Source organism: Hylaeus anthracinus, unplaced genomic scaffold (assembly GCF_026225885.1).
Source record: "Hylaeus anthracinus isolate JK02 unplaced genomic scaffold, UHH_iyHylAnth1.0_haploid 11985, whole genome shotgun sequence".
Lineage (NCBI taxonomy): Eukaryota > Metazoa > Arthropoda > Insecta > Hymenoptera > Colletidae > Hylaeus > Hylaeus anthracinus.
In genome coordinates, this window is record NW_026534333.1 from 7,562,252 (window position 1) to 7,580,363 (window position 18,112).

General features: G+C 41.0%; 1 protein-coding gene and 1 long non-coding RNA gene across 3 annotated transcripts in view; one reads left to right on the forward strand and one right to left on the reverse strand.

Annotated features, from left to right (window-relative positions):
• The window catches only part of LOC128887289 (tRNA dimethylallyltransferase), a 72,458-nt gene that overhangs the window by 20,032 nt on the left and 34,314 nt on the right, over positions 1-18,112 (forward strand). The window contains exons 2-3 of one of the 2 annotated variants that reach the window (XM_054143009.1): positions 243-383; positions 878-1,209. In XM_054143009.1, the coding sequence (XP_053998984.1) occupies positions 243-383; positions 878-1,209 (473 nt within the window). The remainder of the gene's footprint in view (positions 1-242; positions 384-877; positions 1,210-18,112) is intronic. The other variant, XM_054143011.1, reaches the window with a different exon arrangement.
• Positions 954-16,345, reverse strand: LOC128887309 (uncharacterized). Its single transcript, XR_008460012.1, has 3 exons — positions 15,154-16,345; positions 10,889-11,111; positions 954-1,080 (listed from the first exon to the last, which is right to left on the reverse strand). It is a non-coding gene; the product is annotated as an uncharacterized LOC128887309 (long non-coding RNA).

The window sequence follows — 18,112 nt, forward strand, 5'->3', positions numbered from 1 at the left end:
ATTTTATATAGGACTTACCTAATCGATGATATTTATGCCATTTTATTGTACGACCTTCGGCTATGTTTAAGTTTAACAAATTGTTGACCGGGAACCGATACCGAGCGGTATCGGTACACGAATTCTACGCAGAAGCGACTTTGTATCACCAGCTATTTATATTTATATTTTACCAACATAAACTAAACGTTAAAATGGTTTATTCTACTTGATGTACTCACAGTTGTTTTATGAATTTGCAGGTGTACAAAGGTCTCAACATCGTCACAGCAAAGGTCACCGACGAGGAGAGATCAATGGCTCCGCATCACATGTTGGATATCGTCGATCCCCTGTCCCTTGATTTCAACGTAACGCAATTCAGGGACATGGCCCTACCCATTGTAATTTTTTCCACTTTCAACCGTCGTTATATCATACTTTACTGGATTTTTGTAATCCTAGACAGCTAGACTGTAAGCTCTAGCAATCATTTTCCACCTACATCCTCCTACTTAAAAATTAGAAGGAACCATAAGTGTAACACTGCTTGTATACTAACTCAGTGATTTCCCAAGTACCGATTAACAACTTGCACGGAAAATGGTTGACTCACAGCATGCATTTTTACTTTTTCTCGTCCAAGGGATAATAATCTCGTCCCCGAATGCAAACGTTTGGACGCATCGCGTACGATGCATTTGGCACGAAATCATGCGTGTTTTTTGTAAATTGTTTTTTCTTTCTTCGTACCAATGATTTTGAGAACGAAGAAAAACAATATCGCGTGTCGAAGACCATGAAACGAATAATTAGTCACGTTCTTCGATAGTCGATCTCTGATCCTGTTTCTCCAGTTTCAGTCCCCCCTCGAATGCTCCTTCTTTGGTCCGTTTAGATAGACGACCTGCTGGCCAGAAAAAAGCTACCGATCGTCGTTGGTGGCACCAATTATTACATTGAATCCCTCCTTTGGCAAATTTTGATCGGCGATCCGGAAACGGTTCTCCCTTCGTCCCATGATTCGTGCACGAAAGAGACGTCGGACAGGGGCAACAAGAGATCCAATTCACCGAGCGAAGAAGGACAGAAGGTCTCGTTCTGGAAGAAAAGGAAAAGCGAAGAGGATCAATCCGCGGAGAACAACGAAGAACTTCTCAAGAGGCTGACCGAAGTCGACCCAGAAATGGCTAAGAGGCTTCATCCGAACAACACCAGAAAGATCATTCGGTGAGTAGTCTGATTGCACGATGAAAATTGCAATAATCGGGGTTGTCCAGAAGTATATTTTCGAGGCGTAGTCTTTGAAATTTGTTCATTTATCACGAAGAGCCCATTACAGGAAAAATAGTAAGATCGAGTTAAGATTGGATCGTTATGTGAACGTCATTCGAAAACAACCTTCGAATTTAATTTGTATATTTTTTTTTCTTTTTTTTTTTTTACGAAAATGAAAATACCATTTACAGATGCTCTTCTAAACCAATTCTATTCATTTTTTTCAGTCTCTGTAGAAATTGACTACGTTTTTAATTAACCTTGCCGTGCAATACAACATTTATGATAAGGTATCACGAATTGTCACGGAGCCACTATTTAATCACCTCGAGAGTGGTTTTCGGAATCTTATCTTCGCCACATGTGGTATCCGATGAAATACCGAATCGTAAATAGGAATCTATAGTTTCGATCTGATAACGATCCTGGAATCCTTCGTATAAATTAGGGAATACCAGGGAGGCCATGAATTTTCCTATTTGTTTCTTCGATCTTTTTCCCAGACCTATCGATACCATATTTTTCTCCACGGGTTTAACGCGCATACCTTCGTGCAAATCGCGCGATGAATGACGGTAATTATGTTTTTTTAGTCTTGAAAGGATGCAAATTATTTTTACGACTCGTGTCGCACGTTGGGCAATTTGCGTGAAACTTTTAGTTCTGAATAGATTTCTAAGGTCGCGTATTTCAAATGTCTTCATTGAAAACGACACTTTAAATAGATATTTAACAGCTGTCCTGTTTACTTAGAACAAAACGGGTCTTTTTAATGTTGGCAAAGTGATGTTCATAGAATACCGAAGCACGAAAATCAACATTGTTTCGCATGAAAATGCACTGGCTGTTGCTGCAACGTCATAAGAAAATACGTAGGTAGTAAGTGAACAAATATTAGTCGGAACTACAAATATTTTTCCTAGGGAAATTAACGATTAATCTTGGGTTATTACGAACCAGTCTCAAAGTTGTATAGCTGAAGAAACCCATGTATTTTCTCGTAGGAGACGTAGTATGAAAGGTATTGTATAATTACATCTGGAATTCGTGAAATTCAATTAAAAGGAGCTGTTCTATTAATTTGCCTATTTTTCCAAGGACGCCATAATGTATCTGTTGCCGCGACTACTATAGACACTCTGCGCAAATTACTTGATTAATTATGGTAATTGCGTTCCCTTGGGCGTTGCATATGCGGGAATTATTTTCAGCATCGGGGACTTTGCAGATCGTATCTTAGAAACCAGCTACGACAAGACGTTCGTTTCGCGGTAATTCCACAAATTTCACCGTAAACGAGCCGCGTTTCGAATAACTGATCGCACGTCGAGAGCTAGCTGGTAGCCCCACGTATCGCATGCAGACAGGTCGGCACGTATTATTAGCTAGCTGTCTTCTCCTAAAGTTAACTTTCGAATTTGCATTTTTTACAAGTTTGTACGTATAGAGAGACGCGGTTCAAATCTGATTTGAAGAGTTTTTATTCTTCGATTTTCTAAAAATTCTCTTTTTCTCGAGACGACAAACTAGGAACATGTGGAGTTACATGATTTATAAACAAGACCACTCATCGTTCAAATAAAATAAATATTCCAACAAGCTCTTGATATGCCTCTCTAAAAAGCAAAATCATATTTCCTTTATTTTTTTCGTGTATCTACTATGCAATACTCTTGAAACTTACGCCTAAAAGCAGAAGCAAATTCTTTAATTTATTTCTCTAACCTGCTCCAGCGGTGTAACCCCTTCTACGGCAATTTGCAATATGCGAAGATGATAAGAACCTACCGCAAGTCCACCTGCCCGTCCCAGCTATCTTCCGTGATATTATAATCGCTCAAAAGCGGATTCTTATCCAGCTGCTGGGAACCATAATTTCTCGTTGAAATTGTAACTTGTAGACACGCTCGGCCAGATGTATCGCGTCTAGAGCACGCTCGTTTCCTTGTTAAACGCACCGAAAACCAGCGTGTTTAATTGATTACACTATTTAATTTGATTGCGAGTAATAAGGGGACCCCAGCTGTCCCCTGGCAGTCTAACGCGATGGGCTACATAGATAACTCGTGACCGCGTAATGAAATAACAGGTAATTAACATTAACGCGTATCAAAATATTTTTCAGTCAGTTGATATCGCACAAATGTCGCTAATTTATTATAATTTCCATACTAAACGCATAACACGGTGAATGCATTACGTTTCTCGGCCTCCGTTGGATTTTATGTTTATCATTTTTTTTCTGATATCGCTAAGCCGCGCTCGTATTTTTCAAAAATTACACCACGATAGAACAAATGTATATAACGTTACGGATAATTTTTCCAGGCTCGCAGTTTTTCCATTCCCTTTATCTCCACCTGTTTACTTATGCATTCGTCCGGTGCATTTCCAAAATGCGTCTTGCGAGTGACTCGACCGTGATAATAATTATCTTGTGAATAACTGCATATTGCAAATGTAGCAGATAGTCCTATATCTTGTATCAGCTTGAGAACAATGTTTTGCGCGCTTACTCGGACATTTATATTTATATTTGGTCTGGTATATATTATTCATGTACGATGCGACTTTTCAACTAATCCTCGAATGTAATGCTAATTTTGCGACTCGGAATGCGTTGTACTGAAAGTAAAACATTAATTACATGCACTACAAGCTTTCAGTCTATAACCTGTAAGATTAATAATATGTTTCTCGAGATATCGTTAGTCATTTCACTAATATTTTCTATCAATGTTGAACCGTTCTCCCACATAAATAATGCGTGTGCGATAAGATCGAAAAGATAGAAAAAAACATTATTACTCAACAACGATTTACTAAAACCTTTACATCGTATGCTTAGTTCACGATTCACGATTTTTCGTTACAGAAATAGTGGTTCTGTCTTTTTATGAGCTGATACGATACGAGCCGAGTTCGATGCGTTCGCCGGGGTGGTCCTTTTCATGGATTTTGCTATCTGGCGACACGCGTCAGTTACATTCCATACTCGACTGTCGATTTGACGGGACGGGGAACTTAGGAGCGTAGATTTCTCGATAAAAACGGTATAAAAATGGTAGCGAAATCTTCTTGGCTTGTAACGAAGTTCCAGTGGAGCATGTACAGAACGAAACGCGATACGGGGCATATATGAAGGGCTGCAACGTGCCCTACTTTCGCTATGGCAACCCCACAATGACACGTTTGCGTTATACGTTTTATAAAATGTCTCACACACATTCATATTATATCACTCGTGCACTGGTCCAATATAAAACTCTGAAATTACTATGTTTATATCATAAATATCACTGTTTCTTAATTACTGATACGGATATTTCGTTGGAGGAATTATCGAAACGAACGGGAAATCGTGGTTTCTCGGCGCAATCCGTCAACGGTGCTGTTCTTGATTTTTATCACGACACGAGAAGCACTTCCAGTGAAAGAAGTAATCGGCAGCGGCCAATTAGGGCAGGGCAGGTACGTTTTTGGACAACTGCTCCGCTTTCACAATATGGCCACTGACGGCAGCTGGTGGTGCTAAAACTTTCCTGTGGTGAGGGCCTCCGTAAACGTTTCATTTTCCTTGGTGAAAAGATGCGGATCTCTATAGAATACTCGGATTGGGCTGAGTTAGGTCAAGCATGGGCCAGGTGTTGAACTTTCCTTTCTTCACAAAAATCGTATTCCCAGACCAAGAAATGTATCGCGCTCTCGTACATCTTCTCAAGGCTGCAGGGAATGCTTTCGCAATTGCTTTTACCCCGAAAAATTCTCGATAAATATGAAATAGAAAATATAGAAAAAGGAGGATGTCACGTATGTCGTGTCGCATCGAAACCACTGTATTTCTAACGGTTTTCGAGCTGACACGGTAAAACAGTAAATCTGATTATTGTGTAGAAGTCGATTCCGTGGCAGTGTGCGCTGTTGACGTCCACGTGCATGAATGGCCCGTACGCGAGGCCACGTGTAGCGGCAGGCCTGTGTCACGACTTCCTGGTGCTTGACACGTGTGTTCTTCCGGAAACGTGACGTTTCGTCAATTTCGCGCGCGCCTTTTTCGCGAGTAGCAAACGCTCGTGCGAGTTCCTCAAGGCTGTTCGCTGTGTTTTCAAGAAACCATTATCGCCTACGTTTATCGCTCCTCACGTTTCATTTACCCGGCTGCTACGTATTCGTTCCAAGTACGTAATTACGGTTTCTAATATTCTATAGTACTAGGTCAAATAAATCGAGAAGAAAGAAATCTTTAATCCTTTGTTATCCTATGTTGAATAAGACTCGACAAAATTTTACTGAAATCAGAAAATCTGAACTGAAAAGAATTAAAGAAATTTCTGCCACGTGGATGACTGATCGTTTCACAATTTTCTCGAAGGTGAAACTAATAAAAATTTCATCGATAGGGTATTTCACATCCCTAGCTCAGTTTTCTAGTACCAACGAAGAATAACAATGTGATCAGATTCAAAGTGTACATCCACGAAACTCTCGATCTGCTTAAGTGTATCAATCCAACTTCTCTTGTAAATTCTCTTCTCTGTACACTTTGCGAAAGTCCTGTGGTCGGTAGAAGCATTTCGTTGTTTTCGCGCAGCTGTCGCCGAATCCTCGAGCTCTTGTTTTCCCTGGGATCGGGAAAAGAGGTTCTCGACTCGAACTTTGCGGCCTTGAAGCGTTCGAAGGATCTATTGAAACGGTCCGGAATGAATTCGCTCGAAGGAAAGGCTGTAAATCAGTCTTCCGTTAGCAGGTGGTCTGGACGGTTCTTTGAAATGGACTCCGAACTTCCATCATTTCCGTGACACAATTCGCTATTTTCGTACCAAGGATGGATTGTGGCAGTATTTCATCTAATTCTGCTCCGAAATGCCATTGGGAAGTGACATAGATCTGGAAAAGGTCGAATTATTGGCCCTTCGAGAAGTTAATACTTTTCAGTGGAGTGAAAATATTAATATTATAATAATTAACGAGATAGATACGTTGGAGTCTCCGCAAAATGAAGTAAAGTTATTAAAATCTCAATATGATCCCTGAAATCAGGTGTTCGTTCTACTATTTTCTGATTTGCTCGTCGAGGTTGAATTGTAAACACATAGATCTCTATAGATCTCGTTTCTAACATCGTCGGTGCATCGACCAATTTCGGTCGCCCGAGCAAAGGAAAAGCAACGGGCAACCGAGACCGAGTAACACTAATTTCACTGAATCAGCACTCGAGATAAGCTGCCAGCTCGTGTAATGATTTATAACCGCTCCTAAACAAATTCCGTAGATCGTGCTATTTGATTAGGGGCGAGCAGATAGCACGAGAGAGAAAGAGAGCAACTATTTAGCGCGAGAGTCGTGAAACCTGTACAATGTAATCGTGGTGCCGGTGATAAAGTTACGTTTTCGCTTCGTAATAGCTTTAAATACGTTTAGGACTTCATTCTCGTCCCGCTTGGCACGAACTTGATATTCTTCTCCATCGTTTTCTCCCGCGCGTTTCTAGCCCGTTGTTCGACGTTTCCCTTGTCTCGTTATCGTGAATTATAAAGCCTGGACCGGTTAGCTAAAATTGGACCTCGAAATTCCGACTACGCGGATTATTCCCCAAAATTCTTTCTTTTCTTCATCTTTCCCCCTAGCAGTTCCGGGGGCCGATAGATTCGCTCGGTTCGTTTCCATTAACGAGATTGCGTCGAGATTAACGCAAAAATTTACATTTATCGCCTTAAAATGCCTTCAATCTCTTTCAAAAATTGTAATTGTAGCGATCAAATAGCCAATAACCCTAAAATGACTCAAGAATCAATGGTTCATGAGACCATCTGGGCAGAAAGGGTCGAGAAATTTCAGCATGGGAACCCGAACGAGTGACTACCACTGGTCCTGGTTGGTGAAAACGGTGCATCAAAGAAATGTCGCGGGCCAGCGCGTGAAAGTTTCGTTCAGGCTCGCGTAATACAGCCTTAAGTTTGAGTCGTAAAGGAAATGTCCTGTCTTTATCGTAGCCGGTGTTCCACCATTGACCCCGCCGACTTAATAAAGCAGCGGGTTCTTGATTCGATCTGTCTGGATACGCCCAGTGATCCTTTCACGCTTCTTTCCCAGGTTACCCAGCCTCTCTCTCCTTCTCTCTTCTTCTACTTTTGTCGCTCTCTCCGTCGTTACTTTTTAACCTTCTCATATATTCGGTCAACGCCCGAGAAATAAATTTCGAGCACGCCTTGGTCGATTCGAAAAGAAAAGAGAAAAACCTCGATCCTTTTCGTGTGTAACACTTTCTTTGCTTCTTTGTCTCAAATTATCGACGATATGTCTTCGATGTTTAGGGGTAATTTAAGAGGACATCCCTTATTGGGTCTTCATTCAGAAAAATGACCTGGCTCTTCGTGGCGATTACATCTTTTGGAATAGCAAGAGTTAATACCATCATCTACGCGTTGCATCGAAACGAGTTCGACAACGGCGGGAAGTGCAAGCTTTTTAATGCGCAGTGTCTTATACTTGACGACGAGTTGCGTAACATGTTTATTAATAGTTGGCATCAAATATTGCGACTCGCACGAATTCTCGGTGACGTCGCACAATGGAATCGATTTCCCGAAACGTAGGAAAAATTCGAACGAACAATATCTTATATTATTGAACACGGACAATTTTGGAATCCATGAAAATTAAAATTATAATCGCCTAATTTCACCGACGATCTTTTTTCTTGATTCGCGTCAAAGTACGCTCGTAGAGGCTTGTCGACTTGTTCGCGGGTGCGGAATACTTGCCATTCGGATGGTTTTACAGCAGATCTGAATAAATTATAGTCGGAGGGTACCTAGTCAAGTCGAAGGACCTTGCTGTTGTTTTCGACAGGTTCGAATGGTACTACATTTGTAGGACCATCGTTTTCTTTTTATAAGTGCAGTGGTGCACGTGCATTCGACAGGTGCATTATTTTTGCCAATAACGTTCGATAATAGTATAGATAATTACGAATATTTGGCACTGGCAATGAGTCAGCTATACCGAGAACACGCATTCTACCTCCCTCGCAGGCGTTTTCACGGTTCGATTGCTACAAGAAAGTCGGGAATTTACATTCGAAAAGGGTACGTGCGCGTTGTAAATTCCCGCGCAGGCTCCCGCGGTCTGGAGAGGAAAACGTAAGAAGATTAAGCAGTCTGAAGCACACCGTTCGCAGCTCTCTCTTTACGAGTATGCGAGCCAGTCGCTATCACTTTACGCGCTCGTGGCTGTATTTATTTCGAAGTTTCCCATCTGCCCGTGGCTGTAGACCCTGACAAATGCAGATATCTTTAGTGCGCATTATTTCGCACTTTGCAGGACTGATAACGCCGACTTAGCGCTATAAATTCTATTCTCCTTGCAATTGCGGTTCCGCGATGGCGTTGGGAGGGAGGTGACACCCCGCGGGGAATTCTTACCAGGGGATATACTACGTGCATCGCTTAGGCGAATTTATCAGACGTGTTTCTTATTCCGCGGTTTCCTCGATACGGAATACAATTTGACGGGGGGGTATTTCACAGATATCGGGACGAAAAAGCGTCGTTGAGGAATGGAGGACTGGAGTGATATACTCCCGAGCGTGAGGTATGCTTCGGAGGACGCATGCATTATTCTCGAAGTCGTTCGATCGAGGAAGGAGGGTGTGGGTTGTGATTTTAGGAAAATATAAATTGCTTGTAACTTGGCCGAATGTCGTCGAAATTCTTTCAAATTTCGTGTACACAGGTCTTATCCTACCACGTTGTAACGAGCTGGCTCGGAACAGTTTCGATATACGCAAAAAGGCGCCCAGCTCCTCGCATCGAAATCCTAATATACGAGGATATCGCCCCGTTCGCGCTTTTTCGCGATATAAATCGTCACCGAATATTTCGCCATATTTCTGTCAATACGCTCGAGTCCTTTTTCGGAGTGGGGCAGATCGTAAAAAAGGAGCACGAACTGGACACACAAGGGGCGAAAAGTGTCTGGTACGAGGGAAACGTAGGACGAGGGTGGCCCGCGAGAGTAGAAGAAGGGGACGAGAAGTTGGCAAGATGAACAAAGGTCCAGACACAGAGAAAAGTAAGGAGAAATATTCCGGACGCGCTCCGCTGAGACAGGCCCTTGCAATCACTGTTTGAATCTTTGCCAATCCCCTCGCCCCACTCTCCGGCAAAACCTTTCGCAACCCCTACTTTCTGTCCTCCTAGATCAGCCCCTGTACCAGCCTCCCATTTGAGCCTTGTCCTGCAGGCAATTCTCCTAAACGCATACCGATTCGGAGGGACCCGATAGGCGATTCCACTTGACGAATATACTCGCGGCCCATCCGGTCTAGACGATATTAAGCCCCCGCGGAGCATAAGCGATCATAAGTCCGAGGAGGTGCGGTTTAGCGAACCACTAATTCTCTTATATTTTCACTGCGATCGATACGGGCTAACCGGGGATGAAAGTCGATGCTAACTGGGTAACCTCCAAGTTTGTTTGGCATTAGAGCGATCCCCCTGTAGTTGACGAAGATGGCCAAGATCGGGGCAAGATGAACGAGATTAAAGGGTTCCTCCTAGTTACGTAGTCTATCCAACGTTTTGGTCCTCTGGATACCCTTCTTTAGGTATGATGTTCCTACGATATCGTTAATTACGCGATCATAGGTTAAGCGTACGTGGCGAAATGTTTAAATCCGTTGCAACAATTTTGGAATCTACACCAAATCCGAAAATCATAGTTGATGCGATCTTAAATAAAGTAATAATAATAATAATAATAATAAAACAATTTTTTTTCTCCGAAAAATATCGAGCCCTCGACGCGTTGGAATCTTGTTGATCGGGTAACACGATAATGATCTCGCAATCTTAACGAGTTTGTACTAGCGTTGCGACATCACGGTAGTACTTTGTTTGCGCTATTATCGTACTATCAGATAATACGCGGGTGGTTAGGTCGACGTTCTTTTTCGATTTCTTCGAGTCTACATCTAGACAATTAAATCAATTAATCGAGTGGCGTTTGCAATCCTCGCAATTAATGGTTAAACGTAAAACGGAGCGTTTGAGATTTAACTAGAATCATCGCGATTATCGAATTTTCGTAAAATAAATCATTTTCCATTCGCTAAAAGGCGGTGTTCCGAGCTAACGGATCGTAACGCGCGGTTTATTACGCGCTGTCTCACTCGCAATAATGAATTAATTCTTGATTTGCATTAATATTAGTATAAAAGGAAACGATTACTTTTAATTACATTTGAATTGTATAATACCGTGGAACGCTACTGGAACTAGTGGCAAACGTATGATCGTGCTTTTATTCGTCCGTGACAACATTCACTAAGGTCACGAGACATGATTTATGGCTTTTTATTGTTGGAAATGTTGCGATGGATGAATTATAGGTACACAACTGTGTTTTGGTTGCTCTGAGTAATCCTGAGTAATTGTATAAACAGTAAGTGAATTACTTATTTAAGAGCATACTTTTCTAAAAAAAAAAAAAAAAAATTTCTTACCTTTCGATTGATTAGGCACATCTTCTCGTTGAGCTACCGAACAGAGTAGCTGCTCGAAGTTTCACATGAATGTTTTTAAGAATATTCGAGTATTCTGGTAGGAGAGCAACGTGTGGGGTTACTTACAAGAACACACGTTGTGAATTCCGTTCCGTGGTTTTCATGCAAGTCGGTTTTGTTCATATCAGTCGTGTAAGGGTCACGATCTTCCCTCCTGTGGATTGCCACGAAATTTACTGCCAGCTGGAGGGAACCTGATAAACGACTCCGAGCATTCTTCTTCAACGAGCTTTACCGAGGCTTTACCATGTCTTCCTTGCTTCTTGTTTGTACTGGATTTTCACGATTTCTGGAAACAATCACTTTTAGTAGACTTCTCTAAATAGGAATGTAAATAAAATGAAGAAGCTAAAATTTAAGTAAATGCTAAATTAATATCGATAATAATAATTTTTAAAGAACCTTAGTAATTTTATTTGACTCGACAAATTGCTACGAAGTCATCGATTCCTGATTTTGTTTTAATTACTCTCAATCGTCACGATCAAGTTTTCCATTTAGTACCCGCAAGAATTTATATTTACTCGAACTTCAGATAGAAATAGACTCGGAAGTAGGAAGAAGTCTGCTTTCGACTCCTTTTCTAAATTCGAACCAGTCTGTTTCGATCCCCCTGTGCGCACTCATCACTCTTGATTCACGCGGACAGGGATATCTACGGTCTTTTGTCGCGACACCAGAAGACATCTTCTTGCAGAGGCGGTGAGGAAAGAAAATCTCTGTAACGTGTGGGTGGCACAGACTAACACGCGTGTACACGTGCGTCTTCCAAACGAAACATACCAAGACGGAACCTTAACGATTGTTACACGGTTTACGTAACACTGGGGTCGGTTCGTCTTGTTAAATTCCAATAATGATACGAGTATAATTACGATCCAACGTCTGATTGCTTGATATCTACCTGGGGAATGACTTTTTATTGCACTCGAGCAACGAGAAGAAACCAGATCGAGATATTGCGTTTTTCTTGGGCTGTGGCTCGGGGAGAAAAGTCGAGTTAATAATAAGTCGGGGCGAGTGTTAGATATTTTGCGTGAAATTGTAGGATCGCGCGGAGGTGAATGCACGAGGTATTATGAAACAATGAAATTTAGAGGAAGGTGAGGAATATTGCTCTGGTGACCATAGGAGCAAAGTGAAGAAATTGTGATTTATGTTTATTTCGATCTTGAATAAATGTTCTTCGCATTATTCTTTAGAAATGTGAGTGAAATTGAGATTTATTTATATTTTATGCTTTCAACAATGTCATGAATATTTAGTTTAAGATACGGTGAACGAACTTCAGAGACGAACTGTACTTGTCGAGTATTAGACAGAAGCGTCGTATATTTTTATGAAACTGTGTTACCCGTTCTCTTTCAATCGACTTTCCGTCGATATCGATGAACCGTAAAACTGCTGTTCTCATGCTTCTTAACGTTACTTGATATATCAAGCTGCGGTTGCGGTTGAGTTTGCAGAATGCAATACATATAACATGATATTTGCGTTGGAATTTAAATGTAAACGGTGGTTCGGGTTGTGAAAGTTTATCGAAGTATTATTTTCTTAAAGAATTACAATCGTAGCAACCGTGTGATGTAATCGAGTTTTAAACGGATAAGAAATCTATTAGCGGTACAATTGAATTTACGAAAATAATATTCAGAGATTTAATTTACACTGAAATATTGCCATTGATTTTAAATATTAAAATCGTTGACGTCTTCAATTTCTGTCGTGAAAGGCGTAATTAAAACGAGCCCTCGTTAATTTTTGACTTTCAACGAAAAAGGAAGCAGCACGATGAAAGCGTATCGAGAGGAAATCATGCTACACCCGTGCGAGTGTGTTAGGTTGAGCCACAAAGACTCGAGTTTCTCAATTGAGTGTGTCTTCCGATAATTCCAGTTTGTTCGATCATAAACCAGTTTTAAATTCCATCGTGTGGGAGAAAATTTTTCGCGACGTTCGTTTACCACTCGCAGGTATTTCCCGTGTTCCTCTCAGGAAAATTGATTTTTGATACTTCCAGCAAGCTATACTTACCGCTCCAATAATTTTTCAATTTACTTAATTGGTACCTTTACACGAAACGTATACTCCTACTCCGACGATCTCTCGTTATCCGTTTGGGCGATCAAGATACGCGCGATTTTAACTCGTTATCGATCTCAAAGACAACGAAAACCCGCGAACCGCTCGATTAGAAAGTAGTTTGATATAATGAACTAATTTTATAGTTTATTTCTAATTTTTATGCCATTTATAATATGGCTTTCGTAACGTTCCACTTAATATAAAATGGATTTAAGCTTCGCGCGGAGTATTTAACGACAGCGAACTAAATGGAGTGAAAGAAAATTATCTATGTGTGTCAGAAGTTACTATTTTATTAGTTTTCTTAAGAACAAGTAAGTGGCGATAAGTTATTTATCGCACGAAAAGGGGAATTCGAATATGACGTTTACAGTGGTTCGTTAGATTAAGTGTAACATAAAGTTTGGAGGATTAGATAAGATAAAGAAACCACTACCGGTTTTAGAAGATTAATTGTATTACTAAATACCCATTCTTCCATAAGAGTAGGGATTTGATTGTAATGAACATTGAAAACACTTAAAATATTAAACTTTCGTAGAATGTAATTAATTCAAGTAAATATTCAAATGAAGATTAACCATAAATCTCTGGCAACCACACCTAGATTACCACCCGAAGCGTGAAATCGATAATTAGGATACGAAAGGTTATGAATAAATAAATCACCCTGGCGCGTTGGAAAGGAAAATAAATGTTTCGACCATCGCGCGCTTTGGTCAGTTTTCTCGCTATATTAATTACTCATAAAACACCTTTATTAATCTCACGGTCAACCCTGACACGCAACGCAAAAATAATTTACTCGCAGGACTTAACGTCGCTGATTTTATTGGCATTGTTTTGTTCCTCTTTTATGAGGTCATATAACGACACCTGACAGATTGATTTTCGCCTTATCTCTAATCACCCATTCTCCGCGTAACATCCCCATGCATCCACGACTATGGTACAGCAATACTTCGTACGACACGGTAGCTCTTTAAACATGGTTTCCATATACACGAATTAATCGCGTTGTAAAAGAGTCGACTGTATTTCATTAGCTACGTGTAATTTATTCGAGGATACACTTACGCTAATTTTCTGTCTGGCATGGAAATTAGTAATACCTTTCTTATCTCCCCGTAACGATTATTTTTCACGTGTCCTATCAGTACGACGCTCTATTTGATAAACTTGTTCGTTGTCTTTTCGAGTGAGTCGCTCGACTATGCTAAACACTTGTGCTCACAATGTTCGTTATCCTGTTATATGCGTGTGTATGTGTGTTTTCTAACCAGCCGTATCTGACTGACAGTTCAGACAAAAGTAAGAGAGCGAACGAGTGCGCGCGCGCGCAAGAGAGAGAGAGAGAGAGAGAGAGAGAGAGAGAGAGAGAGAGAGAGAGATTGTAGTAGATGAGATAGTTAAGTGAGTATTTATTAGAGCGACGATTAAATATGAACAGGTGTTGTCTCGAGTGCTCACATTTGTTTATGTATCTATCGTCGTCGTGGAAATTGATGCAATATGTACGCAACGCACGAGAAAACCGAAAGAATATTCGTATATTCGTATTCATAAGGTTGAAGAGAAACGTAGGGACATATGGTTAACCATTCTTTGCCTAAGTCTAACGGAGCGAGAGAAATAGAAAAGCGAGTTATTTTAGATCTGGGTTAGGTCTAACTATTTTACATGAGAGTGTTGTACGGTTCGAAAGGGATACTATTTGTTTATCACGTAGAAACCCGGGCTTAATTTAACTATTGGAATAGAAATTGAGCAAATGTCTAGCCTTGTTAACTAGAGCTAGCTAATTAATGCTTCTACTGATTAAAATAAAATTCAAGTGATAGGCACCACAATTTAAGAATAAGAAATGTAGCAATACCGAATGTAGGTTTAGCCTGACCAAAGAGTCTCACCACCGCCTTCGCCTACTTAGAAACATCCGTCCTCACGGAAAAGCTACTCTCAAATTTTCCCTAAACAACCTACACGTTCCTATGATCCTCAGCATCTATCATTTCAACTTCCAGTACGCTCGCGACCTAAATTTCAAATTCTCACCCGTCTTTCCTCTCTCATATGCGATGGACCGCCTTCGCTCACTTCGGAACATCCTTTCCCACAGAGAAGCTACTCGCTAATTCGATTATTTCGAGTTCCAGCGTGCTCGTTACCTGAATTCCCCATTAAAACAGCAAACAACCGAAATGACAAATCCGCAATGTTTCCCAAGGCGTATCGTGCATTCTCACTCTCCTTTCCTTTCTCGTTGCGCGCGCTTGTTACCGTCCAAACACTCGCCGCTGCAACAGCCTCGAATGGACCCGCGTATCCTCGTAAATCATCGCCGATGAAAATACTTAGGCCGAAAGACAAGAGCGCCAACGGCGGAAGCGTCGTTAAACGGCAGCGCTATTATTGGAGCGCGGGTGGAATTACGTTACCCTTGTCTTTTATTAGCCCGCCGCGGTTCCCTTTCTTCCTACCCGTGCGTCCCGCGGGATGACTAACGTCTGGCCGTCTCTTTGGCAGCCGGCCAGGATTTCTTCGCGTACCCGGATAGATTTTACTCGCGGCTTTCCGTCCTGTCTTGGCACAACCTTGGCCGAAGTCAGGTACTCCTGTCATTGCCACGTGGAGACACGATCTCCGGGGGCAGTGGCTCCTTTGGCCCCTTCTCTTCTGCACCAATCGAGATTCCGATAAAAGATAACTCGAATGGAAAGGATAACGTGAATGGAGAAAGGATTTGCACGGGGGTGTACTGATCGTAGGAATTTTGGAGAGGGCTGATTCTCGATTTTACGTACGTTGTCGTGGTGTATGCAGAGTCTACTACGAGTACGATGTGGATTGGTTTGGGTGGATCACTTATTTTTTTTTTTTCAAATAGGCTTTCAAATTTCCTTTACGCGAATGTTGAAGAATGTGATTATTAACATTAATGCAATTAATGTTTTTTTTTTTTTTTTTATAGATTCGAGGACGGTAATACTATTTTTACTTTTACATTTAGGGTTATTTTAGTTTATCTTCGGGATGCTCGAGGCGGACTTGTAGTTTCTATGATGTAAATGGAAAGCGGCGGCTGGGATATCAAAACGGCGCGGCTCGGGTGCTAAAAGAGATGTTAAAAAGCGTGTTGGGCAAACTCCCAGAGGGAAATTAAGCGATTCTTGTTTGCGAGATTTATTATGTAACGTACATGCAAATGAGCGGAAATTTTGTGTAACGCCGCACGGTGAAAAGAAAAGAGAATCCATCGGGGTATAAATAATCATTAGGTGTCTTTTAATCGCGTCTTGTTACACGCGCCCGTTAAAACTGTTCCATAAAGTGGCGCCATATCACACGGTAATAACGCTGGCTGTCCATAAATGTCTGTATTTATTCGCATTACTCTACGCGCGGTCTTTGTACGATTGTTTTCGCACATGTTGCATTCTTATGTGAACCGGAAGTCAATATAGAAAAATGAAGGAGAGGGGAGCAAATGCTACGCGATAATAAATCTTCGAGTAATAACGGAGTACTCTGTTTCTGTCTGTCGGTAAGAACAAGTCGATGGCAATCGATGTTCACACTAGGATGAAGGAATAAGTATTAATAACTATGATAGAATACATAGTTCAATAAAGAAATTGAAGGATATTATTGTATTACCAGGAAGGAACAGGATTGAAACGTGTATTGATTGAATTAAACTGCATGTTTCTTTTAATGATTAAATACGAAAAAATCGCGAAAGGTAATTAGTGTCAAGGAGAACGCGTGAAACAGTACATAATGAAATGTTTGGAACATTTCGTGTTTAATCTGGCCTTCGTTATGTTTAAGTATACAATTAGGAATACATCGAAAACTGCACAGAGAACGTTTAATCATTTCCAGCAAAGTTCATAGATTCACTTTTTTATCATTAGACCTCGAGATAATCGTATAATATTGAATCAGCGTCTCTGTCAGATTTTACAGTCGAAACGTTATCGAAAAGTAAAACTTTAAATAAATCCACACATCAAAAGGACTGCTAATTCAATTTACAATCATGCCGAAATTTGTCGGCCTTTCTTCAAATCGGAAAGCATCGTAACGCGCGTTCAGACATAGCGGAAATATATCGTCGATTAAATTAAAAGAAACGGCGCGTCGGATGGCGTATGCTCGTGGATTCAACTTCAATTTGGTATTTTTTCGGCTGCCTTTAACCGTGTTGCTCTTCGAGACGAGATAAGAACCCTGATTCGTTCGAGTCAACCGGTTCGAAGCACGCTCTCCGTGCTAGTCGAAATGAAGTTTCTCTTCCCAGTGAACAATAAATATTTGCAGTGTGCTCGACCTCTAAATGGATTAACGATTCTGTCGTGTAACCAGATTCGATTACTAATTGCGTCGATAATTTACACGACTTATTTTCACGTGAATTATTAATATCCTTTCGCGGTCCGCTCTTGAGTATCATGAATCTGTGGCAAAAAGGATTTATGGCGGCGAACGGGTGTTCGCCAGGCAACGAAAATGCGAATGGAAAGTGGCCTTTTGCCGTGCACAGAACGGGTCATAAAATTCTAATCTCGCATTATCTGTGGCACACGTTCTCCTTGCATATTTCGCGATAACTGCATTATGCTTCTCGCCGCGTCGAGAAACCTAACGTAGGGGAAAGTACCGACATAACGAATCACCGGGCAAATTCAACGAGTCCGAGTGCTCTGTCTATCGATGAATTTACACTGACGTTATCTTTGCACGCGTCTTGCCTGCCTTTTTGCTTCTTCGACGGTAGCGACGTAAAAGCATCTTGTATCCAATTGCATCTTCGATCCGAAGTGAAAATTAAAAATTCACGGTGCTCTTTCACCTATGAGAATTTGTCACTTTTACAACCAACCTTCGATAACCTTCTAGATTATATGATAAATTAGAATCTCCTTTATATCCATGGCGTTACTTGTAACAGTATCTTTATTTGCGGTGTTAATTTTTGAGCAGTTTTACATATTTATATGTGTTTTAGAATTTGTGCAGATTATCATGTGTATGCGAGCAAGTCTTAAAGAGAGGTTTAAACTTAGCTCTCATACCCTGGTCGTTATACTTCTTTGTTGTAGGCGTTGAAGTACTTTCGTGACCTACTGCACTTTATCGACGATCTAGAACCTGATAATTACTACCTCTAGTAGCGATGTCTGGTTCGTTAACCCATTGAGA